Below are 27,137 nucleotides of genomic sequence, written 5' to 3'. Positions count from 1 at the left end.
TTCTCTGATATATGATACTTTCAGGGAGTAAGTCAAAATGCCTGAGAGTTATATCTTAGCTTATTACCTAATTAAGGGAGAGAACAGTGGCACATTGGAGATTGGACAACATCAATATGTAGCTATATATATTCATCTGATTTGAAACTTCATGGTAATGTCCGATATATACTCTAATGTAGAGTTTTGCTGGGGATTTTACATTTATGTCCAAGAAGTTTTCAGAAAGTACCTGATGCTTCTCAAGTGCCAAACAGTTGTACCTTCGTTGTCCCAAGTCATCACCCTCTTCTCAACTTATATTCTTCACTGTACATAGCCAGCAATCTAAGCCACCATTCACAATGCATCCTGAATAAATAGGTAAAAATATTTTAAAGAACACAAAAGAAGCTGATCAGGTGGTTAAGGGGGCCATATATTTCAGAAGTGGTTTTCTTGATTAGATAGTTGGTGCTCATGAGTTGTGTGCCCCATGTATCAATAGAAAAATAAAAATAAAAAACACAGAAAGCTCCTGTATTGACAAATATTTAGATGAGGGACATCCTAACTAATACTTTCCTTTGATAATTAATTTTTTTAGCAGAACACAATCAACCAATTGACAGGCCCTAAACGCTAATCAACTGAAATGCCAATAACTCAATTCCATCTACCCGAGAAGTCTTCAAGAAGAACACCTTTAAACAAAATATCCAAAATAAACAAAGAGAAGCATGATGACAGCCAACTTTCTTTGAACATGGATTGGAGGAACTTAGAAAAGCAACCAAGGATGCCAAACAAAGACAAAATGCGACCAAACCTCATGTACTAACATACAATGAATGCGGATATGATCCTCCGACTCTCCATCCTCTTCGCATCAATAGCAGAAATTTGGAGCAATGAAATCCTCCGAATGATATAATTCATCATAAGAATTTTTCTAAACACAGTTTACCAAATCAAAAGCAAGATTTTGGAAGGGACCCTTGGACCCCAAACTGCCAAAAAAGGTGACATGACACATCCACAAAGGAATGATAAAAGAACTAATACTGAAAACACTCTATCCCAACTAACATCCCATACCCTTCGTTCTTCCTCCTTCAGGTTAATAGGCACAAAAGAGATATATTAGCCAAGCTAGTGATATTGTCAATCTTCCAATCATTAAAAGCCCTCTAAAACAAAAATCTCAAGACACATTCACACTTGACCTAACCAAGAAGCTAGATATTGGCATGACTTTTTTCTGAGACATGACAAATAGATCGGGGAAGTATTCCATGAGAGCTGACAAACCACACCAGCGGTCCAAAAGCAAACTCTACTCGCCGTTTCCTACCTTGAAAATAACTCTCTTTCAGAAGGCAAAGGCTTTAAGGATATCTTTCCAAACTTTGCAACTATACGAAGCTTGAGCCACCCCACTCTACCAGTCAAACTCCTCCCCAAATCTTTCAGAAAGCAAGGATCAAGGATTGCAAGAGGTTGAAAAGACAAGGTATTTCGGTGGTCATTTTTTGTTAGTCTCATAGAAGATCAATGATCGAGGGAGATATGACATCAATTTGAAAATGCAAGGGTTATCTAAAAAATTCACCAATACCTGAAAGGGGTACGTTTTAATTTCCATAATAACTCTGATGTTTCTATCCAATAGTTAGTGGTGACCCGCTAAACTATTTAGATACCCAATAATTATACTTGGTGTGTGGGTAAAAAGTAATAACACATCACAGCCAACAGAAAAAGTGCCTAGGGATCAATTCGAGAGGCGCAGCCAAGGATTCAATTCGAGAGGTGCACTCGGGGAAAGCTCCTCAGTTCAAGATCAAGTGTCCACTGTCATTGAGGAGTGGTAGCCTGTCTACATGATGCCAGCAGACGGGATGGTGCCTATCTCCATGGAAGGAACCTCTTGTGGGAGCATGAGAATATGATATCAGGACTCATGGGCAATAAAGTGGGAACATCATGTTTATAAGTAACTGATAGCGGAACTCCTTAAAAAATGGCAATCACGATCTCCAAAAATTTAGGAAGATATGGATGCATCAATAACGGAAAAGATAAGGAAGTATCCCAAAATGGAGGGTAAGCCTATATAGGTAGAGGTATTGCATTACTTAAGTTTTTAATGAGATTCTGGTGAAAAATTACTATGGAATCTGACTTAGGCATTCGATTTTCTTTGACAGCTACCACATTGGTGGTCTAGAACATAGACTGTGGATTTGAAGTGTAGTGGATCTTGAGGTGTCGAATTGACAGAAAAACACTCTATACTTGGTTATGCTAAAAATGTACAATCCATGATTTTCTTATTTAAAACAAAAAAGCAGGACAGGAGATCAGCTCATGCATTTAGACACCAAATAGTGATACTATAGGGAATTGAAAATACCTAGTAAAACGGCTGAGAGAAGATGGAATGGTGGGTGCTGAATAAGGCATTAATAGACATGGCAGGTGAAACAACCACTCAAGGAACTCATCTGGCTGGGCTTACGGATGGAAATGTTCTTATTGGAAGTTCTGGCAGCCTGATGGTCCTGGCTGGCTGACACTGAGCTCCTCATCTCTTTGGCCTTCCTTTGAGCTGTGCTTAACTTTTTCATGATCTTCTCCATTGAAGATGATCTCCTCTTATCTAGTTTGACCTGAGACAAACTTTGTAATTATTAATGCCAGAAAGTTCAGAATATGCACAACACCAAATATCTAGCTTCAACTTTTGAGGCCACTGTGTGGCATACTTCGCTAGCAAAGGGGAAAAATCTTATTAAAACATACACACAAAATAAACAAATAAACCTGAGTTTCCTCTCTCTTAAACCTACAGGAATCATGTAGGTATGGGGGATTCACAGATATGCAAAGCATCAGTCTCAGAAACAGAAGTCATGTAGGTATGGAGGAGAACCTCTAGTTTCCTAACCGCTGCTTCAGCTTTTGCTTTCTGCAAGGTCTCCCATGCGGTGATCTTGGCTTCCTCTCTCTTAAACCTGCACAGAACATGATATATAGAATATGAAGATGAGATTTTTACTCTTCTTTCTACCTAAACCTTGTCATCTTCAACAGCATTCAACTTCTGTTGGTAATTAAAAAACAAACCATTAATGTTTCTATTGGTAGATCGGAGAAAAAAAAAATTTTGGTTGCTGAAGTTAAGCTTCTGAAATATGGTACACGACGGGAGTACTTGAAATATCAGAGGCATCTCATGCTTCTTAAGTGACTGACCTGAAGTCCATAAAATAGCTGGATTGACCAAAGTCTTGTTACAGAATCGAGAATCGACCATATTCATTCAATTGCAAATAATGCTTGAGAACAGGAAGCCCTAGATCTGTTTGATCTAGAATTTTTTACTTTCTTTTGGATTGAAAATATTTCATGGAGGTTTGACTCCAACTTTTGTGAGATAAACAAATGCTTTCATAAGTTGCAGGACCTAAATGATGTTATAGAGATGCCCGATAACTCATAAGTTGTTGGCTGAAGTCTACCAAGGGGATTTACAGGTTTTCTTTTTATAAGTAAAATATTAATAGAAAGTGGTCGACGTGACCAACTACAACAGAAAACCAAAAACAGAAGATCGACACAATTTGTTCAGACACAATTTCTTCAATGTAATGTGCTCCGTAAGTTTATAATGCTATCAAGGTATAACTGACCTACTGAAAAGCACGAAATTGGAGGAAAGGAAAGCTAATAATACATACTTTGCACTGCACTTCTCAGTCTCTGTAACATCCCAAGCAGAAGATCGATCTTCCCCAGCTTCCCCTTTCCAGTCTTTGGTGTGTGCAAAGCGCTTCTGGGACACTAGGGCTCTATGTTTCTTGGACCACCTTGTTAGAGTGACTTGATCATCAACCTGTACATCCCTGATTTCTGATTTAGGGGATTGGCAAATCTGCTGCTCCGCAATGGGAAGGTGTGAGGGAGGAGGAGAGGATGAGAAAGAAGCCCTTTCTTTGGGAGACGAATGGGGGCTACCCTCGGGGCTCATCTGGGTTGCCATGTCTCTTCTTGAAACATTACACGAAATCATGGTTGCTGCATCCTTTCCACTATCAAGTTTCTCAACTGCAAATCCAATCCATTTGAAACCAGCTCAGGCCAAGGCTCTCTTTAACAAACTGAAATCACTCACGCAATCTTCAGAAAGAGTAAAATATTCAATGGTATTAAAAGATGGATTTAATACATATTTCTGGGTAGAAATGGTAGCAAGTTAATCCTTAAAAACATTTAAACAAATTAACCCAGCAAAGATAAAAGAAAATAGATATTTTTGTACAAGTTGCGCTTTTTTGTGGTAGTTCTTGTGTCAGAATAATTTCCTTTAATTGGGTTAAGTCCGTTCAACGTCTTTCAGGTGTGCTTGCTAGCATTACTCAATGATATATTAGCTACATTTGTTGAGCACATATTCAATAGCTACATATTAGACATTAGGCACTTATTCAGTCCGTGCCCAAGATTTTCTTTTAAATTTATTTTTTTGATAACAAAACGAATTAGTAGGTGAAGGCGGATTTTGTACCAATGTTGTAGTATCAACACTAAGGCTTTAATAAACTTAGCAAGCTGGCACCCCCATAACCAAGAAAATATGATATGAAACAAGATAAAGAAAACTAACATCAATTCCAAAGAAGCTCATGGGCTCCTATTGGCAAGCATGGAAAATATTTTAAATCTATGTGTACAGCTTTTTTATTTTTGATATACACTAGGCACATTGCAGATGTTTTGTGTTAAATATTATGTTATAAATTCTGAGAATATATCTAATAACTTGTATTCAAATTTAGAACGAATCATAAATTATTAGAGTTACTAATGGGGAAAGCACTTATTGAATGATTCAAGGTGGTTTGATGGTACAATAAGGTTTATTACTTATATGATGTCTTAATGTGAATGAAATCTTCAGGTATGTGAAAAAAGAAAGGAGATCGAAAGTGAGTACTCTATGTGCATGTAAGTTATCTATAGTTTTGTGGTCAATGCTTAGAAAATCATACAGAATCTTGTTCAGGAAAAGCCTATGGAACATTATTTTAATTTTAATGCCGCCGAATTTCTAGGAGTTTGTCTTATATTATAAGTATCAAAACACTAAAAACTAGATGAAATGAAAGCAGTTCCTATAATCTAATAAAGTGTTAAGACTTAATGTGTACTAGATTTTTTTTTGATAAATATAAATTTTATTAATGAAAGAAAAAAGATAAGAGGAGGCTGAGATAGCCCCCAAATAACAAAACCATAAAAACAAGAAAGAGAAAATACAAAAAAATAAAAACACGCCCGACGGGAGGCTATGGTTCACAAACCATATCCCAATTAAAAATAAAATCTTGGAAGCTCAATCCCTCAAAATCTTTACTCATCTTTGACCAGAAGAAAAGAAATCCCAGAGTCTCTAAAATCACCGTATGAGGTAAGCTTTCCTTGCTATGGAACACCCTGTTGTTACGCTCTTTCCAAAGACCCCAAGCAATGGCGAATGGAAGGATAGTCCAAAAATGCCTCTTTCTAGCAGAGAAGATATTGAAACTCCAACCCTCTAAAAGCCCAAAAATAGAAAATGGAAGAACCCAATCCACCTGGAAACGAGATAAGAAGAACATCCAAATAATACGGGCGAAAGAACAATGATAAGAATGTGGTTGGTTGACTCCCCATCCCTCAAACAAAGATGGCAGAAGTTTGGGGTAATCCACCCCCGATAGATCAAATTATCCAAAGTTAAGATTCTACCCAAAGAAGCAAGCCATAAAAAGAAAGACACCTTAGAAGGAACAAGAGTTGACCAAATGATAGATGGAGAAAAAGATACCTCATGCAACGGAAGCAAACAATCATAGAAAGACTTAACAGAAAATTTCTTATCCTTAGCCTTGAACCATTCTCTTCTGTCCTGCTCGTTCTCTCTGAATTGAATCGAATTAAGGAGATCTAGAAGAGATGTGACCTCCGTCAATTCCCAATCATTGAAATTCCTCCTAAATCCCAGATCCCAAGAATTCGTGTTCCCGTCTCGAATCAGACACTGCTGGACTGAGTTATTTTTTTTCAAAGAGCAAGCGTACAAAGATGGAAATTGGATAGACAGAGATGAAGTTCCACACCAAAGATCCTCCCAAAATCTAACCTTATCTCCCAACCCAACTTTGAATCTAATCTCTAATGTGTACTAGATTATAAATTACAAAAGGCCTTCTCGTAAAAATAATGTTTAAACAGTTTTCGTATGTTGCAATGTTTTCAGGATGCCAGTTTTCAGGAAGAGAATGATGATCGTGAATTGATCATCTATTGGGTATAGAAGTATTTTAATTTGGAAGTATCAATACTTGGCAGTTTGACTGAAACTTTGTCCCTAGATAATATTTTTTTCTTTACAGAGTAACATCTAGCAACTAGAGTCAGTCAACATAAATTCTAATCTATGGTTGCAGGAAATGGTTTTGTAGGATTGGAAAAGCACTCCACTGAAATGATTTTATGATGTATGATGCATCTTGATCACATCAATAACACTTGGGACTTACAAGCACTCAGGTCAGAAACATGAAATTCATTGGCATAACAAAGTAAACTATACTTTCCCTTTAAGAAAAAGGTTAAAACAAATCCAAGTCAACTGGTTTTCAGTGTGCTTGCCATACAAATTTTTTCCACGGATATTTAGACAATAATTTATCTCATATGCTATAAAGTTTAACATGACATGTCCTTTCTAGAAATGGTCCATTTTTATGAAATAATCTGTTCTGGGTGTCGTGGGTCATGTTTAGGGTATAATCTGGTCTGGTTTGGGTTGAGGCCAATAGCATCTTCCCCATTATGAGTTGCCCTTTTTTCCCCAATAAGTGTTCTATATTAGCAGATGATGACTCAAAATACTGTTCAGATTTACAAGGGTCTTGAGCACAAGTTATCCAAGAGTTTTTGTTAGGACAAAACAGAAAACTCTCATGATTTCTTATTTTCATGGAAAATGGAAATGTAAGCGCGCTTTATGGAAAAGATTAACTTTGGCAAGTAATATAAGAAAAGGCAGCAACAATTCTGTCTTCCAGAAAAGTAGACCTCTTTTGGGACCCACGCCCAAGCAATAATTGCAGTGCACGCATAAATAGTTACCATATATCACTTAGGCTTTTTACGGTCCCACCCAAATATTTTTCTGAAAAATTTTCAGCGAAATCATCACCAAAATAACAATTTTTGGATAATTTCTAGACTCACAATTTTTTCAAAGAAAGATATTGTAGAAGTTTTCCATAGAATTTTTTTATTTTCTGCCAATTTTTCTAAGCAACCATAAAGGGGCTTATTTGAATTGCTTACATTCTTGTTTGTCATATTTCAATTTAAAAAGATTTGCACATAGCTTTTCATGACCCTTCCAATCTAATTGGATAGATATGACTGTAGGATAGCTTGAAAGGTCATGAGATCGCAAATTGTCATAGTGTAGTAACCAAGCAGAAGAAGAATCTTGGTGTAGTTGATCATGAATAAGGTAATGGTAGGTTATATTAGTGATGGAGAATATTTTGGTGCCTACTAACACATGTACAAAGTTAATTCATACCACCTAAATTGAATTATTACTTCGGTTCTTATCAACCTCCCAAATGTTAACAACCCTAAGGTAAGAAGCACTTCTCAAGTCAAACAAGTTCATTGTTTACCACATAATAGTTTTGCCCGATAGTTTCTCTACATAAGGTTTCATTAATTCAATTTTCAACAAAAGAGAACATTTAGCCCCTACGATTAGGTGAGAAATCTAACCAGCAACCCGTTTGTCTATGATAATCTTCTAAAGCTCAAGGGCAGGAATTGGGTACCTTGGGAGTCGTCAGGCAACGAAGAATGATTCAACTCATCCAATGACAACCCACATATGCTAGCTGAACACACTATACATGGCTCCATATGTACAGGATGAGATCTTACATTGTCACCACCACTACCACCATCGCTACAGTGGTCTTCATTAGGCAAACAATCTACGGCCAAAACTCCAGCTGAAAATGGAGAACCAGCAATGAAATTTCCAAAACTCCCACCAACAAACATAGGTTTTGCAAGGGAATAAGTCGAATAGTATGCAGTCCCTGGTGATCCAAGTGGCCCACTCTTCGACTTTGGCCTCCTATAAGGAGGTGGCATCGAAGATCGTCTAAGACCGTCTCCAGAAGCTGGACTGAAGATCCACTTCTCTGCATCTTCCCATTTGGATGGCAAAGTCCTTCCGTTGTTGAAAGGCAACATTCTCCGACCACCATTCGTTGGTAATGGTACTCGTTCTGAGCTCCAACCTACACCGCTGTGCCAGTAATTTGGCGTTCCTGGACTTGGAAATGTACCCAATTTGTGAGAAGAAACATAATTTTTCTTCATGCCTTGAAATCGTGGTGAAGAACCAGTTGCATTGCTTCCTTGATTGTTCAGATCTAGAGAAACAGGCCTTCGCCTCCCTATTTTCTTTGCTGCTGGAAGAGCTTCGGATCTTTGCCACTGGTTATGACATTCTGGAGAAGAGGGGTTGCTGTCAGGATTGGAAATTCGGGAAAGAGTTTGGAAATTAAGGTTGGTACCTTCGAGAGCTTGAGAGAAGGGATTCTTTGCTGGATCTAGAGTTGGCTTGTTGTTGTTGTTTGTTTCTTCTTCTTCTTCTTCTTCTTTTTTGTGGGCTATAAATAATTGAAGGAAGCAATTAGTGACAGAACTGACATTGAACTGCAAATCTAAAGCGCTCTGGAAGTACCTTTTGCTTTTTCTTCATTTCTGAAATAACGATTGTTCCTTTTTACCGCAGATCTGTTTGGATCTACATCTGGACCACTTGAACACTCATGTAGATCGTGTCCTGACAAATGCTGGATCAAATCAAAGATTTTAATGCCAGTTGGAGTAAACAAAGCTCAGATTAAAGAGCCAAAAAGTAAAGCTCAAAAATATCATCCCTAATTGGAACAATAAAAATAAATAAATAAATAAAATAAAATAAAATAAGAAATCAAAGAAGTTCTGTCCGATCTTTTGTCTGATCTTGGCCGAACAGATAAATTTTTTCATTTTCTAAGTTGAATGTCGAATAGCATTCGAGAAAGAGATATCGATCTCGAAGTCCTAATCTGAATTCATATAACTTAAAGAATGATAAGGATTGAAGGAAGAACACTTCGTTTATACTAAATTCACACACTTTCATATTTTGATCCAAACAGAGAGAGAGAGAGAGAGAGAGAGAGAGTTTCAACGAAGTAAAGAAGCTTCAGTTTCATAATAAATGGATTCTTACATGAAAACTCAACACAGATCACCAATGTGAAGTCTGTGATCTCGAAACAGAGAAAAAGCTTTAGATTGCAGATATGATTTTTAACATGCAGATTCACCTTTGATGACCCAGATAAGCTAAATCGATTTTTGCTTTCAACCCGAAAAAAAAAACTGAAAAATTCGATGAAATTTTCTGCTTTAATCCTTCAATAAATCTGTGTGTTAAAGCGTTAGATTGCGGAGACGGGGAAATCACCTTGGAGAGTTCGGAAATCAGAGCTTCGTGATTTTGAACATCGGATGCAAATGAGCGACGATCAGCGCTTCCAGAAGCCGAAGAGAAGTGACTCAAGTTGGATTCATTCGTGAAGATTACAGAATCGGGACTTCCATCACAACCTCTGAAATCCGATCTTGATGGCTTCGTCTTCTTCTTCTTCTCCTCCTCCTCCTCTGGAAACCCTAATTCTAGCATTTTCGTGTTATTTTCATTAGAGAAAGAGAGTATCTGTGAGATGAAGAGAGTGAGAAAGATAGAGAGAGATTCCTGTTTTAACCTGAAAATCTGCTTCAGTGATCAGTGGTAGGTTCAGAGGAACAACAGGGTTCCTGTGGGCGTGGCGCGTGCTTAAAGAACGAATTTAACGGAAATCTCTCGCGCTTATTGTCTTTTGACTTAAAAGACCCTATCATTAATGGAAAGGTACGAAATTTAATTGAAGTATGGGAAAGTTAAGTAGGGGTAATTTAGTCTCAGCAATTTTTGCCCGTTTCTTTACTTTCATGGACGAGAAATGGGTTATTTAGACACACACCCTCCATGTTTTGATAAAAATTGGATATACACCCCGACCTTTCAAACTGACAGACATACCCCTTTATTAACTTTTTCTGGTAGAATACTGCAAAATGACCTAAATGCCATTGTCTCCAACGTCAAGCCAAAACCGCCTTGATTTTCACCACTGAATTCTTAAATTTTTTAGTAAACTATTTTTTACTTATTCAACCTCAATTATTCAATGTTTTACAATGTTGGGAGAGAAAATTTGTCCTAACATGACTTAAAAATTTTAGATTTTGCTGATTTTTTATGAGGATAATCTCTATGGTGAGGAGATCATTCTCAATCTGAAACTTCTAACCTTTTCAAAAGTGATGTACAAATTAACAGTAAAAATTTGACAATCCACAATTCTAAACCATTTTGAATGGGGTTTGAAATTTCATATTAAACTGATTTGTTGTGATGATGATCTCCTCATCATAAAGATCATTGTCACAAAAAATCAACCAATTCCAAAACTTCTAACCCATATAGGATTTACATTGTATGTGTAGTGTTTGACAAACAACGTTGGCCTAAAAGTTTTGGATTAAGCTGATTTTTTGTGAGGATGGATTCTATGGTGAGGAGATCATCCTTACAAAAAAAATCAGCCCAATATGAAGCTTCTAACCCAATCAAAAGTGGTTTAAAATTGTGAATCTTTGATTTTTACCATTAATTTATAAATCACTTTTGATGTGATTAGAAATTTTAGATTGGACTCATTTTTTGCGAGGATGATCTCTTCACCATAGAGATCATTCTCACAAAAATCAATCCAATCCAAAAAAATTTAGTCACAGAGGACAAATTTTGTTTTCTAACATCATCTTCCTAACGTTGTTTGCTAAATGTTATATGACTTAAAATTTTCAGAATTTGCTAATTTTTTGTGAGGACATTATCCTCACAAAAAATCGGTTCAATCTAAAAATTCTAATCCCATAAAAAATGGATTACAAATTAACGATTCACAATTCTAAATCACTTTTGATAAGGTTAAAAGTTTTAGATTTGACTGATTTTTTATGAGAATAATCTCACAAAAAATCAGTACATTTTGAAATTTTAACTCATATTAGACAAATACGTTAGCAACCTAATGTTGGTGGTCGAACTAGAAGACCCATGTATAAAAGAACTTTTCATTTAAACTTAGGGAGTCGATCAGAGTTTTTAAAAAATGAGTTTAAAGCAGCAAGGGTACAGTTTGAGCATGTTGGTCTAGGCACGAAACCCAATGAGCATGTTTGGCAACCTCTTAAAAGAAATAGAATTGTGATAATCGGACTACCCCACGGGGCACACTCAATCAACTCTCCTAACTTGACAAGTTTGAAAGCCACAGATATGTATAGCTCGGGATACACAACTGCACTTCCCCATAAAAATGTGTGTATCCTCAGGGAACCATATATCCCGAGGCATGCAGATCTGCGACTCCTGAACTTGTCACATCAGGAGAGTCGATTGTGTGTGCCACATGCAAGTCAAATCATCACGACTCAAAAGAAACGTCATACTAACCTTGCAATGTTACTGGAGTTGTACTTGAGAGGCAAACCTTATTAAACTTCATCAAAGCCTCATCACAAAAATGAGGTTGGTTGAATGAATTGTACACTGCCACATTCAATAATACTCTTAAACTTCCTTAACCTCTCTAAGATAATCCATTGTCTAATTCCATTGCGCTTCAAATAAATCTCTCCAATTAGAAATTTCCAAATCTTAAAGTGTGTGATTTAGTTCAAATTCTTGAAATGCAAGTTCATGCTACTACAATAGTGGGTTGGGGAGGAAGCAAAAGATAAGAATAGAGTGATGCCACTATTTTTGAGCCAACTTAACAATTCTTACGCAGGAAATATGATTTAGTTTACTCTCCATGCAACATTGAGAAATCAGGACACAGCTTCCTAGCAACTCTTTATAATCATTATTTTTACACAAACAGGAAAAGAGGAGACATAAAAAAGACATGTAACACTACATGATATGATATCCTATCATCTCCTGTTTAGGTACAATGAACCAAGCAGATAAGCCAATATAAGAAATCTCACCGTGTGTGTCGTCAGCTCAGCTCACATGTACTCGCTAGGCATTACATATCAATACAGAAGTGTGGGGTATATGCTTACACGATGCAAGATAGATAAATCCATGGGAAATACTACTCTTCACTCCTTAATTTACATCACGCTTCTTTTCCCTTCTATATGTACAGCTCTACCTATACCCTCCTTTGAAGATTAAGGTCTATTTCAGATAATCCATTGACGTGCTAACTCGTTTACTCTAAAAAGGGCCAGGTTTTTGTCCTTGTCAAGCATCTTTTCTTAGCTCCTTTCTGCTGATTCACTGTCTCCAAAATCTGTTGGCACCAAATAAAATAAAGAAAACAAAAAATATTTGACTTATTTCAAGATACTTGCTTCATTGATACATCAATAAAGCAGCAAATCACGAAATGTGTCTACTCGTTTACAAGAAGTACCTTAAAGCAGAAGGAAGAGAAAATGTAGTTTAAATACAGGAACAGAACAGTACAGAGGGATTACAAATGAAATTGTTATGTGAGCAAAAGATAAAACATGGTTTAAAGAAAAAATATTCTTATACTGTTACTGTTAAAATATCAATTACTTTATTAAATTTAATAAAAGGATATGGCTGACTGTGTATTGCACGCATTGATAAGTTTTTACTCTGTATATGATATTGATACTCATGCATGATAGCGATTGCTTTCATTCAATTGCAATGTGCCAACCATTTCTGGCTTCTGTTGTAAAACAAAATTATAATTAATCAGTTGGGATTGTAAAACTAAGAGAGTCCACACTAAACAATTAATAAAAAAAACCATATTTCAAAAAAAAATGGAACCAATTCATTTGGTATGTTATAGGAATGTTATAAATCAGCTGGGAACATGAAATTAGCAAGGGCGTACTAAATCTGCTGAACTAGGATAGTTCAGAAAGATCCATGAATACTCATTAAGTCGATGAAACTAAATTTTTGAGATCTTATTTGCAGAAAACCCTTTGAATAATATTTACAGTTGTCACCACACATATGGCAATAAATATCAACATAGTATTAAATTTAGAAATATTTCCATGAAATATAGCAAAATATTTTCATTTCCAAGGCTTGACACAAAATTTAAGTGAAAATTTCTTTTTTTTCTATATTTTAATAGAAAATACTATTTATTTTGCTGATCCAACTGAAATAATCAAAATTTTGGTATACAAATATAAGTTTTCCAAAATTATTCTGATAAAACAATAAAATTTAACAAGAATAATACTTGAAAGCAAAATTATTCCAAAAATACTAAGAAACTTCATAAAAGTAACTAAAAATATAAATTGCTAGTAAAATGGACCTGTAATTACATATAATAAAAATATTCACTAATGAAAATCACACATGATATTCATTCATTAGTAGAAATGAATTACAATTAGTTAGATATTTATATCGTCTTATTTTTATAAAGTCTACGCACATGTATTTTTATTTTTGATAGGTAATAGTCTAAGCATATTAGCACATTCATAACTACTATATTTTAATGTTTGTTTTATCATTCCCTAGAGTTTCAATGAAAATTTCTTCAATATTTCCCTCACATAGCATTTCTATCATTTCCGATTAAAATTGTATTGATTTCCATGCTGATTGAAATGTTTCCATTTCCAGAAATACTACCAATATTGATATTTAATACCTTTCTTATCAATAAATATTTTCTCAAGAAAAGATTCTCATGGAAAAATAAATTCTTGTTCACATAAGGTTTTAGCAACCATACAGAGCCTAAATTTTGAAAGAATGAATCACATAAAAATCTTATCTCTAGTCTGGACCAAGTTGAGATGAAGTTATAGAGCTTTCTTCATTTGCTTTTTTTTTTTTTTTAATAACCAATTTGGAAAAAGAAAGTCTCCCAGAATATTATCATCAGCACCGTTGACTTATCCCAACTTTGTGGGAGTCGGCAAGAATTTATTTTTTAATATAACATGCAGTTATTTATATCCACAACACATGCAAGAAAAAGTAGCATAAGATCAACACTAGACCAAAATATCTTGCTACATCAGCATACACAAGGTTTTTTTAATTAAAGTTATTATTAGCAGCATTAACACTGCTACTGCTTCTGTCTAAACACCATTTTCAAAGTAAGGAACGATACCATAATCACAGAGTCAACTATGATTTTTTCAACTATATATGCCTCAAACTTTGCTAGCTAGAAAAAAAAAATGTTCTTAATTAGAACATCTGCCTCCTAACTAAAAAGAACTTCATCAAGCGAACTTTCCTTACCAAGCTGTCATCAAAGATTTGTTTATAATCTGCTTCGTATTGAATGCAAACCAAATTTAATTGGATGGTGCAGGAGAAGGACAATACACTACCGGTTTCTCTTTTAGCGACAAATTTAATTTCTTGAGAATATAGTTTCAATTCTCAGCAGTTCGCTTTAAGTGCTTTTAATGCAAATTTCATATCAATGGAAAGATATGACTTATGGAAACCCTGAACCATGGTTAAATTAATGGAACTGTCAACAACCAAACTATGTTAACTCGATTCCTAGACCAAGGAAATGATGATTGGGGCACCATTCAAAAAATGTTCATCAGGCATGAACAAACAATCATTGCATGACAGCATGATCTGTTCAATGGTAGAGATCAGTCATCAAGACTTTGAATTTCATTGCATTTGGTGCATAGATTTACTAGTATTAGATAGATGAAGAAACTACAAGTGAAAGAGCCATTTACCCGATTTTTCTGCATTTCTGTAATTTCCACCTGTGGCAACCAAAGTATAGTCAAAGAGGGTTTGCCACCACTACAGTTTTCAAATAATGCATAAACAATGCCAAAGCACTCAGCTGCACTAAATAATATACCTGTTTCTTCAGCAATTTTTCCTTCTCCTCTTTAAGTTTTGCAACTTCTGCTTCCAATTCTACGGTATAGGCCTGTAAGAAGCCCAAATAGAAAATGAACTTAACATATAAGCACATATACCCAACAACAAGAAGAAGATATATAAGCAACACATTTACATAAATTTACTGTCAGCTATTTGTAAGGCCCCTTATAAATTTTTTTTAAATGTAATGTAGGGGATCCCACATCCTTTTGGGATGTGGACTAATCACTACGTCTGCACGCCCCAACCACCATTGTCAAATTATAACTCAAGAAAGCTTCAAGTCATAGGGATCAATCTTTTTCAATGTTTATATCCATTCTTAGGTGAAACCATTCCAACTTCATGTTGGCTCCTCATGTCAGAAGCATCAATGTTGCAAAATCTATATGCTACATTCCAACTTCAAACTTTTGCCTCTGTGCATATGCAATTGCACAATAGTATACGTGGTCACACATCACCAAATACATTTTTTTTCCAATTTAAAAACAATAACTGTAGAAATAATATTTTTTATAGTCTTCAGTTACAAATTTCAGTATAGTTAATTATATTTGCAAGTATAACAAGTAGTAAAGAATACATAAACTAGCGAATTTGAAAGAAGAAAAAAAAGTGTGCATTAATAATTTTGATTCTTGAGAGTTGCAAAATTCTTCAAATCTTGCTTCTTGATCCTTGATGTAGATGATTTAGGGAGTAGAAAAGTAGAGAGTGTAGTCATAAAAAACTAAATTAGAACTTCGAAGGGATCTAAAATGAAATTGAACGGGAACTTAAATGAGAGTAGAAGTAGGTTAGAGTGTTGTAGGATTTTATTTATTTATTTTGAACTGAGCTCGGGGCAAAGGGGTATTTATAGAAGTAAAAGGTTTAAAAAAAAAAAAAAAGGTTTTGCCCAACAGTCAAAACTTTACCATTGGGGGGCCATATGCAATCACACACAACATATGCGATCACATATTATATTATTCAATCGCATACTTAAGTGTGTGATGACATAATGACCAATGGTCATTAAAATCTCATATGTGATCACATATGACAATTATGAACGTATATATGTACCATTGCATTATCACTAACAGCGTCACCTGTATGATGATCATAGTACATTAAATGTCTTAGTTCTTTCACCTCATGTCATGTCAGCTACAATACACAATAATGCATCTAGAGTTTAATATCTTGGTCTCAGGGCAAGTCTGGGTAAGCTGAAAATTGAGACGAACTGACTAAAAATGTACTATACAGAGTTGAGATAACACAAGATGAATTGAGGCAAAGAAATACAAAGCCTAAAAATTGTATCTTACTTGTCACCCCAGAAACCTAGACATTTCACTTGATAAGAACCAATCGATAAAATACTTTAACTATAGCCAAACTTTATACGAGTATTAGGAAGCAACACATCCATGGTATGCAACAGCATAAAGTTTATAACTATTAGGACTTCATAAAGCATCTTGTGAAACTACTTTCCTTCCCATTTTCCCTCATTCCTTTCTTATATGCTAGACGCATGCCATTGCAAGAGGGAAGACTAGGAATTTAGGATGGCTACTTGTAGGTTTCCCATGAGAGAAAGGAGCGTGGGATCCCACCTAAACTAGGAAACGACCGACAGGTACTTGCATTAGCCAATGAGGGACCTCTTATATGGCCTTTTGGCCATTGTTTCTACTACTATGTTACTCTTCAGGGTGCATAGATGGCTAAAAAGTCATGAGAACCCTCCGATTGTTCCAAGGTTGAGAACTATATGATCAAAGAACTCCTTGAATTACAATAGGTTTTATAGGCAGGGTGTGAAAAGTCGATCCATCAATGTCAGGTGTCTCTATTTCATTTCCTTGCATCTAATGCATGGTCGTGCGTAGAGTGATGGAAGTTTTCAAGCAACAAATAATGGTGAATAGCCTGTTGAATGGCATCTGGGATAGCATGTTTGCTAGGTGGGTACGTATCTGCAAAAAACCTTTTGTAGTGCCTTTTAGTCCTTTGTCACATGAACACTGATTGTGACATAGCCCTAGTACACATCCCAACCTCCAAAAAGAAGATATATGGTAGCGTGCCTTAGATTTTGTCATTTTCAGAAAATATTGAATGTAATTAAAAAGTTAGACATGAGTGAATCGAAGAAATAGTAACATAACAAGAAATGCATAATTTGACATTAACCTTACAAGTTCCGAAGTTAATTTAAGTAGAAATTGGGAAGGGTACTTGCTTCAGGATTTGGTAAAAAAGAAAGAGCATACCCTATATAGTGGGTGTGGGAACTGTATAAAAAAAATGGTATGCATAAGTGATATGGTTGATAGCAGAATTATGTATTTATGAGTGATCCTTCATACTTTTACTTGTTTGATGCACTTCCCACTCTTAGAGGGTGTCTCATGTCCATGAGGTTAAATGGTCCAGCCTTTTAAGGTATGAGTCTTTGAATTTATCTTATTCTACTTTAACTAAGAACACAACACAAACAAAAAAGTGTTTAATAGTTATTTGAAGAAACAATCACCTGCTTACGAGCCCGTGATCTTGCAGCTGACTCTCTGTTCTTTATCATTCTCCTCTGTCTCCTCTCAACAACCTTTTCCACTGCCCCACTGCATCTCTTTCCCCTTAAACCTCCATTCAACATGTAAGGAACTGGTGACAAGGAGGCCGAATCACCATTACTCTTTCCAAGCCCATCTGAAGATAGAGGGTTTGCAGGAGAAGCTATCGCAACCGTTGCATTTCCAGGTCCAAAACAAACCATGCCCATCCCCCCACATTCTAGCCCACCACCCGGAACTAAACCTTTGTTCACTGTTGGATCCCCAACTACAATCGGACCTCTTGTCCCTGGGCTAGCCAGCTGAGCATTGTTCCCTAAAGGCAGTTGTGAGGCATAAGCTATGTTGGGTTGCTTAGGAAACAGTTGTTGTTGTTGTTGTTGTTGCTGCTGTTGTTGAGATGATCTGACCCCATTCACATTAATTCCTAGATTAGTGGATTGATTTGAAACTGGAGTATTATTACTCTCCCCAACTCGATTACCCACGACACGATTGTTCTGACTCAGCTGTCCAAACTCAAGAGCTAAACCATTATTGTTATTGTTACTGAATAATTCGCCATAAAACGCACTATTATTATCTGGTCTTCCAGTTGTTTGGGCATCTTCTCTAACAACTCCTGCTCTCACCAAAAACTCCTCCAAAGTAACCTCTCCCAAAGTCTGTTGCCTCTGCTGAAAATTTAATCCACCATTGCCAGTCCCATCTTTGCCCCCACCATTCTCTTTAAATAGATCTTTCCAAACTTCATCAACGGTTTTCTGACTTAGTGTCCGAGGCAACGTTATCGAACCCTGTCTCTGCAAATTCCCTACTTGAGCTCCTCCTTCACCCCCACCAAAGGAAGATCCCATTCCCATGGCTTGGCTCTCTTCAGCAGTCCATATGTTCTTGAGAAATTCATCCATGTTCATTGATCCGAAATCCTTTCGAAGCCCACCCATCGAGTTCTGTAATTCGTCGAACGTTAAGGAGTAGACAGAAGGCTGCCGGGTCAATGATAAATTCCCCGGCGGCCTACCACCACCAACGCCTCCTCCGCCATATGAAGGCGGAGCATCTCCCATGTTCTTGAAGTTCATATGAGATCCAATTTTCGTGTAATTAAGCTAATTGGTGTAAAGAACTGATTTATTATCTGAACTAACTTTCTCATGAATCCTTCGAACTTGTGGTTTTTCCGTTTCTCGTTTTCTTCAGTTTCAAATCCAAATTTGAACAAACACCTAACAGACATATGTGAAATTTTAAAAATCATAAACTAAACTAAAACAATCCAAAAATATCCGACAAATTCAGTGACCCAGTTCGAAAAAGTCAAGAAAACTATAACCTAGAAAAATCAAAACCATAACCCTAAACAAACACAAATTTCTAGTGCTGAATTTCACCTAATTTGGTTTGCGAAAACCCCAAATTCAAGAAAAATCATATCATAACGACAGCTAATCGAAATCAAGTGGATTAAAAACAAAATTGAACCGAAATACAATTAACTACAAACGGAAATTTTAAAAAAGACAGTTTTATTTCCGAAAAGTTGAGATAATATATGTGAGATCTCAGAAAAAGAAAAAACGCTTTTTTACCTGTTTTTTCTGTTTTGGGATGAGGGAGAGAGAGAGAGAGAGAGAGAGAGTTCCCTTCCTTGTTCGCTGCCTAGCAGTTGATGCAGTCGACAAGTGTCCACAGTTGGATTTACATGAACACGAGTCCGCATTTAAGAAAGCGAGGTTCGTTAAAAAGCATTAAAATCATTATTTTAATATTTTGGCTGGACTGCCACCAAGTTTGCAAAACGTGGACCAACAACCACTAAGTTTGGAGACATGTGACATTTGTCCAATCAGATTGAGTTACATGGAAAAATCTGGACCGCTAAACCTTTTTTACTTTCCGACAACCAGTTAAAATTATAAAAAACTTTGATGTGGCTAGCCCGCTTCAAAGATTTGATGAAACCCTCTTCTTTGAGTTACACGTGGCATTTTCAAGGAGATATTTCAAGTTTTGGTAGAAATGTATGGGTATGAAATAAATTTAAATGCCACGTGTCTTATAACGAAAGGTTTCCTTCGTTTGAAGACCACGTCACATTTGTCCAATCAGATTGAGTTACATGGAAAATTCTGGACCGCTAATTTTTTTTTTTTTTACTTTCCGACAACAGGTTAAAATTAGAAAAAACTTGGAAGGCGCCAGCCCGCTTGAAAGATTTGAAGAAACCCTCTTCATTGAATTACACGTGGTATTTTAAATTTTATTGTAAATGTAGGGGTGTGAAATAAATTCAAAATGCCACATATCTTATAACAAAAGGGTTCATTCAAAATTTGAAGCCGACTAATTAAAATTGTGAAATTTTTTAGAGCTACTATTGTCACATTAACTTTTACTTATTGCATCCCAATTAAAGATAAAGAACATGGAGAATCTTCATTTCGTGCATTGAATATAATGAAATTACATGTTCGTTATCGATTTTAATTTTTAAAATATGCATTCGTTATTTTTATGACTAAAGATTTTTCATATATACGAATTTATAGATATATCAATGAATTCATTGATTATAAAAGTGAGGAATTCACTTGAAATGCATGTTTTGAGAATTAAAATTAACAATATATCGAAATTGAAATTTGAACATAAGTTGTACATGTTTTGGGAAAAATTCTTAAATAAGTGAATGGTTAAGAATGAGTAAAACTTGGGGTGCCAAAAAAGCTTTGTCATTTTTTCTTACTCGATTTCTAGTTTTTGGATTTAGGATTTTATATGAGTCTAATCGTAATTGTAAATAACTAGTGATATTATTTGAACTAATTGTTAAAAAAAAAATTGTAATGTCGAGAATATGGCTTAAGCCAACCCTTTGTAGTGTTTGAGTAGTGTGCTTTAATCTTTAAGTAGGATGTGATAAATAATTTAAAAAATTAGAATGTAATAAATAAAATTTGGAGTGCCAATAGCAGCTTTTTTTTTTTTTTCAATTGGCGGATAGGACACAATCATTTGTCACACTTCTCAATTTTGCTTTCCCCTTTTAAGTACGAATTGATCCATTCATGGTTTTTAAACTCAGTATTTTGTCTCGTCTCGTTCAGCTCCGATATCGAGTCGTCTTGGATGAGTTTCTCGATACGTTTGAGATGTCTCATGAGACAAATTAATAAATTGAACTGTGACTCATAAATCTCGGTCAAAAAATGACTTTGTGAGCTGGTCTCGTTCAGCTCTAATACTGAGTTAACTCGGGCAATATGTCTCGATCTCGAACGAGTTTAAAAACCAGGCGATCCACTTAATTCTACTTGTGAAAAGTATGTAGTCGGCCTCTAGACTTATCTAGAGGGTGTACAAAATACTTGTTAACCGATTGGTTCAGTTATGGTTTTTAATTTTTATGTCTTAGAACCGGCTCATAACTGACTCGTAAAATACCTGATAATCGTATTCAATACTGATTACTTGTTACCAATAATCGTAAATGATACCCATAAAATATTTAGATTTTTAAATTAAAAATATATTAGAAATGTCTTATATAATTTGTATGTACAAGAATTTTCTAATGTTGTAAGATTTATATATTTATAAATTTGAACATTCATTTAGGTTTAAACTTTGAAATTAAACTAATCTATATAAATAAATCAAATTTTAATATATGCCCGAACCTATACTTGTAAAATACTTGAAAATTTGAGTTTAGATAGGGTACGAGTATACCCTTTTAATCTTTACCCATACTTGAAAATTTATGAGTTTATTCCGATTTCATGTATACCCGACCCATACCTAAAAAATCAAGTTGGATTCGGTTCTGGTGGCCGAATGTACACCCCTAGACCTATCTTGAATGAATGATAATTTCATAAAATTTAAATTAAAAAAATTATTGGATGTTAAAAAAAAAAAAGTAAAACAATTTCCTTACTAACACAGTAAGATTTTAAGCTTGACTATGGGTAGTTTTTCTCAAATGGATTACCACATCAACAATCCAACATCACAACCATCTAAATTTCATCTAAAAACTCATCCAAAAAAAGGGTTTCAAATTATTTTTTCTTTTGAGCTTGATCCAAGATTTTGAAAATGGACGACTACCAAACTTCCACCTAATTCTCAAACTTAAAATTAAAATTCAATAGTGAATTTTTTTTTTTTTTTTTTTTTTGGATTTATTTCTTCAAAGTTAATAAAATTTTGTCCTTTACAACCTTGAAGCATTTGATCATGTTTTTGGATGCCACAAAGTGAGGCCAAGGACTCTTTCGACTAGACTTACTAACATAGTGAGGAAAAAAAAGACCTTAATAAGCTTCATCCATCGTTAAAAGACACCGAGATTCGTAACAAATATTGAGGTCTTGCTCTACGCATCTCGATGCCTTTTTTATGGTGGATGAGACTTAATAAGGCATTTTTCCTCACTTAGTAACGAAAGCGCTTCTCAAATAAATAAATAAAAATTTGTTTAAGAACTTTTTTGTTTTTAATTATTCAAGAAAATATAATCAATTGCTGGGATCATCATATTCTCATGAAGATTTTGGCTTAAGAAACACTTAATGACTTGTGAATAATATTGATAATAATAAATAAGTAAATAAATAAAACAATACTCTTTATTTTTATTTTTTTAATAAAATGATAGAAATAAGTGCAGGTTGTTTAGAAGTTAGTAATTCTTTCTTGTTGTATGGCCGACATTACTCAAAAATCATTTGCGTAAGATAAAAAAATTTACATTGCTACATATTAACACATGATACCTTGATATATATGTACATTAGTCAAAACTGGTGCCAATGCATCATTTCAAAATCATAACCTCTAACAAGATTTTCCTCAATCAAATAAACGAAAAGTTATTCATTTAACATAGATTGCACATCTCATATATCATATTTATTGTCTTATATTAGAATATTGAGATGGCACGTCACCAATACAACTAAAATTTTCGAAAAAAGAGGGTGCGGGGATTCAAGGTTGGGGAAAGAGTTTTTTTGTTTTGTTTTTTGGGCAAGAGGATTCTAGGAACATATTGGGGCTAGCTTTGATAGAAATGTAATATATAGCATGGAAATATCTCTATTGAAATGAGTATAAAGTATAGAATGATGTAATCTCTAATTTGCACAATGAACTCATAAAATTTATCTTTCGTCCTCTCTATTTCTTGTGTATGTGTTCATTTTCTACGTAAGCTAAGACAACAAATAGGATATTCACCTCCATATCATCATCACTGAAGTTTTATCTTAGGAGGAGCCCCAAGTATCTAATTGGAAGCGAACCCTTCCCAATCTCAAGGGTGTTGGCCAAATCATTCACCATATCTCTGTTGTCTCCCACTAGAAACATAGTACTTTTATCAAGGTTGACCTCCAACCTTCAGTTGTGTTTTAATGCTTCACCAAGTTTATTTTAGAAAAAAGTCATGTTGTGCTGGAGTATCTTTTCACACATTAGTACGCACAAAGCCATATAGATAGTCATCACTAGTATCTCAATGAAAAGCATCTATGGTTCTATACACACATCCACATCAACAATGTGAGAAACGAAGTCAATTTCAATATTATTTCAGCATTTTCCTTTCAAAAAATGATATTGTTAATTTTAAAAATAAAAAAATTAGATATAATCACTACATATTGATCTAGGACTGATTAAGCACAAAAGAAATTTGATTACTTCTCTATAAAGATTAAAACAGACACGAAATTTGATTCAGATCAATTTCCAAAGAAATACATCAAATTAATCTCAAAACTCTCTCTTTTTTTCTTAGAAGTCCAAAGAGAATTAGTGATCCTTTATTTAGACCTAAATATTCTATGTATGGAAGACAGAAGGAAGATGTTCAGGGTGTGAGGTTCTTTATGGGATTCCAACCTTAGGTCTTCTCTTACCATTTTTGTAATCCAATTAATCTCTGGTCAATAGACCATACATGTGGCGTCTCATGTTGGAAAAACAAAGTGATTAACACAAGTACATGGTGATAGCTAAACTCCTCAAATCTTTTACACAATTGATACAAATATATCTTCCACTAAGAATAATATTTTTGCTAATTTTGTTCTCATTGGATCCCGACACCACCAAACAAAATGACAAGAAGGTACGTTTCTCGAAATATAATATTTTCTTCTTCAACCTCTCCTTTCACACTATAATGGACCCACTGTACCCACTGTACAAGATAACCACTACAACAATTAATAATTAATGCCCTTAGTACTTCCAACCTCTTTCACATCCAAAACTCTCCTCATGTCCTCAAGTCAATATATTTTCTCTCCTCTCCATTCAAAAGAAACTCGGCCTCTAATTAGGGACGGAATCATGATTTTAAAATTTGATTTTGTGTCACATTCATGATTTTTAAACTTGGTATTTCATCTCGTCTCGTTCAACTTCGATACCAAGTCATCTCGAACGAATTTTTCGATACATTTGAGACAACTTGTGAGACAAATCAATAAATTAAACTGTGACTCATAAATCTCAGTCAAAAAATGACTTTGTGAGTTGGTCTCATTCAGCTCTAATATCAAGTTAACTCGGATGATACATCTCGATTTCGAATTAGTTTAAAAATCATGATCACGTCACGTTCATGTCAGATATTGAGTGATCTCGGATCAATTTTTTGATATGTTTGAGATATCTCATTCAAAAATGACAAAAATGAAAGTGGATTTTTAAATTTCGTCCAAAAAATTGATTTATTCGTTTATCTCGCCCATGCCTAATATCGAGACGATTTGGACGATACGTCTCAGATGTCAATTTTGAAATCATGTAAGGAATTTTAGCGTAGAATAATAAAATCATAACTAAAGTTTATAATAATTATTGACTGAAATAGTACCATCTATCGTTATATCTTGATGTACTAATCTCTCAATGCAAGCATGCCCGCTAAAAAAAATAGCAGAAAATTAATCCATGTGACAGACATTCACAAAGTTTATTTGACTCCCCAAAAACTTTCAAAATCAAGTTTTGTGTTTAAAACATTGTCTGATGTGGATCCAAATTTCAATTTAAGTCCATGCTTTTCCTTATGTAGCAAATATTTGACTTGCTACATTGTTATGAAACCTTTTTCTGGTAGGGGTTTGTATGATTATGCATGAGAAATGGGTGGAAAAAATGATTTCCCTTGAAAATAAGAATTTTACGAATATGATTATGAATTTTCTTAAAATTAATTTGTATACACAAAAACAATTTTCATTTTTGAGAGAAAATGCTTTCCATCCCACCCTCGAGGAAAATGATTTTTACCCCCTAAAACTAAAGAGTCGTGCTACAGTACTTGAGTTCAACACTGAATTGACCTGATACTGCACATATAACCATAGATTTATTCCTCGAGATATAAGTTAAAAAAATCAACGGTTCTTTATTTATTGCCAAGTCAATTGAGTGTTGAAGTCAGTGTCCAACACTGATAAATACATGCATATCCATCAAAGTAATGCAAATTTTGCTTGAAAGTAAAGTCGGTGCTTTTTATTTTTTATATTTTATATTTTATGATTAATAGAACTTTTTGAATAGTGAGAGATATTTTTGGAAAACAATGAAAAATATTTGTATACATCAAATCAAGTTTCCAGAAGCATTTATCGAAAATATAAATAATTTTTTTATATTTAATAAAATAATTAATCATTAATATTATTTCATAGACCTCTTAAAGAATTTTCTAAATTAATCAACTTATAAACTACTGCATGGTGTAAATGCATTGTATTATATTTCAATAAATAAAAATCAACATTTTACAGTTATTGACATTGGTTATTATAAAAGTGAGCTTGGTCTTATTTTTAAAAATCTAAAGAAAAAATGGTTGGCTGCTATTAAGTAGCTTAGTCAATTTTGTAAATTTAGGTAAATTATGGGATGATTATATGTATGATCCCAAATTAAGGTTTTTCTAGCATCTTTACAATGAGGTATTACAACCACTTGGAAATTCTCTTGAAATTTGGTTAAAAGTCAAATACGGATATTCTTAGCATAAATCGGTAAAAAATCGGACATGGATAATCAGATATAAAATAAAAATAAAGATATGGAAATAGTTTCATCCGACCCACACCCAACTAGGGGTGGAGCCAAGATTTTGCTCATGTGAGGACAGTCAAGAGTGAAAAATAATAATTGTAGGGGAAACTTAGAGTGAAATTTATTTTGTGAGGACAATAATGATAGATTTCTTTATCCGTAGTTAAAACCTGTCACAATAGCACATTAATCCATAGAATTTGAAAATTCTTGTGAGGGCAAATGCCCCCACTTTAAATCCGCCCCCACACCCAACTCATTGTCAACCCTATTTACGAGCAAAAGAAAATTCAAAGCAATTATCAAATAAGTCCTGATAATATGACCGGTCAGGTGGCATACTCAATTGACTTTTTAATGTGGATAAATTCAGAAATGATAAATTTGTACACTTTGGGATACACGGCTCTTTCGAGATATTTATTTTTATGAGAAAGTGCAATTGTGTGTCCTGAGACATAGGTATCTTTAGTTCCCAAACTTATCACGTCAAGAAGTCGATTGAGTATGACAATCATATTATCACAAGTCTAATCATATTTGAAAAAAAAAAAAATTAGGTGTCATTGTCACTAACATACACGTGTACAAGATGGTCTGGTTGGTTCAAATTGAACTAAACAGGTCAATTGGAGTTTTATCATGGGGTGGTCACCTCTTCATAATTTTCTTTGTTAGCAATTGATTCTGCTTTAAGGAATCCTCGAACAAAGTTATTGCGAGTACTTTGTATATTTCGAATAATCTCATCTGAAATAGGAACTAATTCAAACCCTAAGAACTATTTTACTCTCTACTTAGTGCTTCTTGTTCAAAAGGTGGACAAAATGTTTCCATAAACAAAAGATAAATCTGATGAAACGTGTCACGCGGTAATAGAAGAAGAGATGATAACGATAGCCAACTGCTCTAGTAAACTAAGTAGAGGATCTGACTAATTGAATAAGACAAACATCACAAAAGGACAAATAATTTCTGTCTGTCCCCTCCACAAAGCTATTTTTCATAAGGATCGACATGGATGCTAAAGTGCGCACATGGTTGCATTTGGAATCAAGAAAGAAATTATAAGAAAAATAAGTGGACGAGATATTTTTTCCTATAAGGGGAGAATGTCAAACCCATAAAATAAAAGGAAGGTAAGATTTAAATGAATTTTTTTATGAGATTTTTAAATATTGACTGTTAATTTAATTTAGAGTCGTGATAATAGGACTACCCCACGTGGCAAACTCAATTGATTACCTGACGTGATAAGATTGGAAATCGTAAATATGTGCTCCTCGATATACACAATTCCCTTGAGATACACTTTTTTTTTTAAATGGGGAAGTGCAATTGTGTAT

At 34.6% G+C, this 27,137-nt stretch overlaps 2 protein-coding genes across 5 annotated transcripts; both read right to left on the bottom strand.

Annotated features, from left to right (window-relative positions):
- Positions 1 to 101: 101 nt before the first annotated feature.
- Positions 102 to 9,938, bottom strand: LOC147407151 (uncharacterized). Of its 2 annotated transcripts, XM_086435559.1 has the most exons (8): positions 9,572 to 9,937; positions 8,798 to 8,909; positions 8,628 to 8,723; positions 7,875 to 8,561; positions 3,723 to 4,089; positions 2,915 to 2,996; positions 2,396 to 2,651; positions 102 to 351 (listed from the first exon to the last, which is right to left on the bottom strand). In XM_086435559.1, the coding sequence occupies exons 1-7, from the start codon at positions 9,788 to 9,790 to the stop codon at positions 2,445 to 2,447; spliced, it is 1,770 nt and encodes a 589-aa protein (XP_086291685.1). In that variant the 5' UTR covers positions 9,791 to 9,937; the 3' UTR covers positions 102 to 351; positions 2,396 to 2,444. The 2 variants fall into 2 exon arrangements, with proteins under 2 accessions (XP_086291685.1, XP_086291686.1); XM_086435560.1 differs by lacking the exon at positions 102 to 351 and having other exon boundaries at positions 2,518 to 2,651; positions 2,832 to 2,996; positions 9,572 to 9,938.
- A 2,102-nt stretch (positions 9,939 to 12,040) lies between these two features.
- On the bottom strand, positions 12,041 to 19,439 carry LOC147407150 (ABSCISIC ACID-INSENSITIVE 5-like protein 5). 3 transcript variants are annotated; one of them, XM_086435561.1, is made up of 5 exons: positions 19,281 to 19,439; positions 17,649 to 18,917; positions 15,090 to 15,161; positions 14,959 to 14,988; positions 12,041 to 12,521 (listed from the first exon to the last, which is right to left on the bottom strand). In XM_086435561.1, exons 2-5 carry the CDS (start codon positions 18,771 to 18,773, stop codon positions 12,441 to 12,443), a joined length of 1,308 nt encoding a protein of 435 aa, XP_086291687.1. In that variant the 5' UTR covers positions 18,774 to 18,917; positions 19,281 to 19,439; the 3' UTR covers positions 12,041 to 12,440. The 3 variants fall into 3 exon arrangements, with proteins under 3 accessions (XP_086291687.1, XP_086291688.1, XP_086291689.1); XM_086435563.1 differs by lacking the exon at positions 12,041 to 12,521 and adding an exon at positions 12,531 to 12,932; XM_086435562.1 differs by lacking the exon at positions 19,281 to 19,439 and having other exon boundaries at positions 17,649 to 19,257.
- Between the last annotated feature and the right edge of the window lie 7,698 nt (positions 19,440 to 27,137).

The sequence above is a fragment of the Akebia trifoliata genome, chromosome 3 (genome assembly GCF_017979445.1).
Source record: "Akebia trifoliata isolate Shusen 1 chromosome 3, ASM1797944v1, whole genome shotgun sequence".
NCBI classification, from domain to species: Eukaryota; Viridiplantae; Streptophyta; class Magnoliopsida; order Ranunculales; family Lardizabalaceae; genus Akebia; species Akebia trifoliata.
This window is presented reverse-complemented; position numbering and strand designations above follow the sequence as displayed.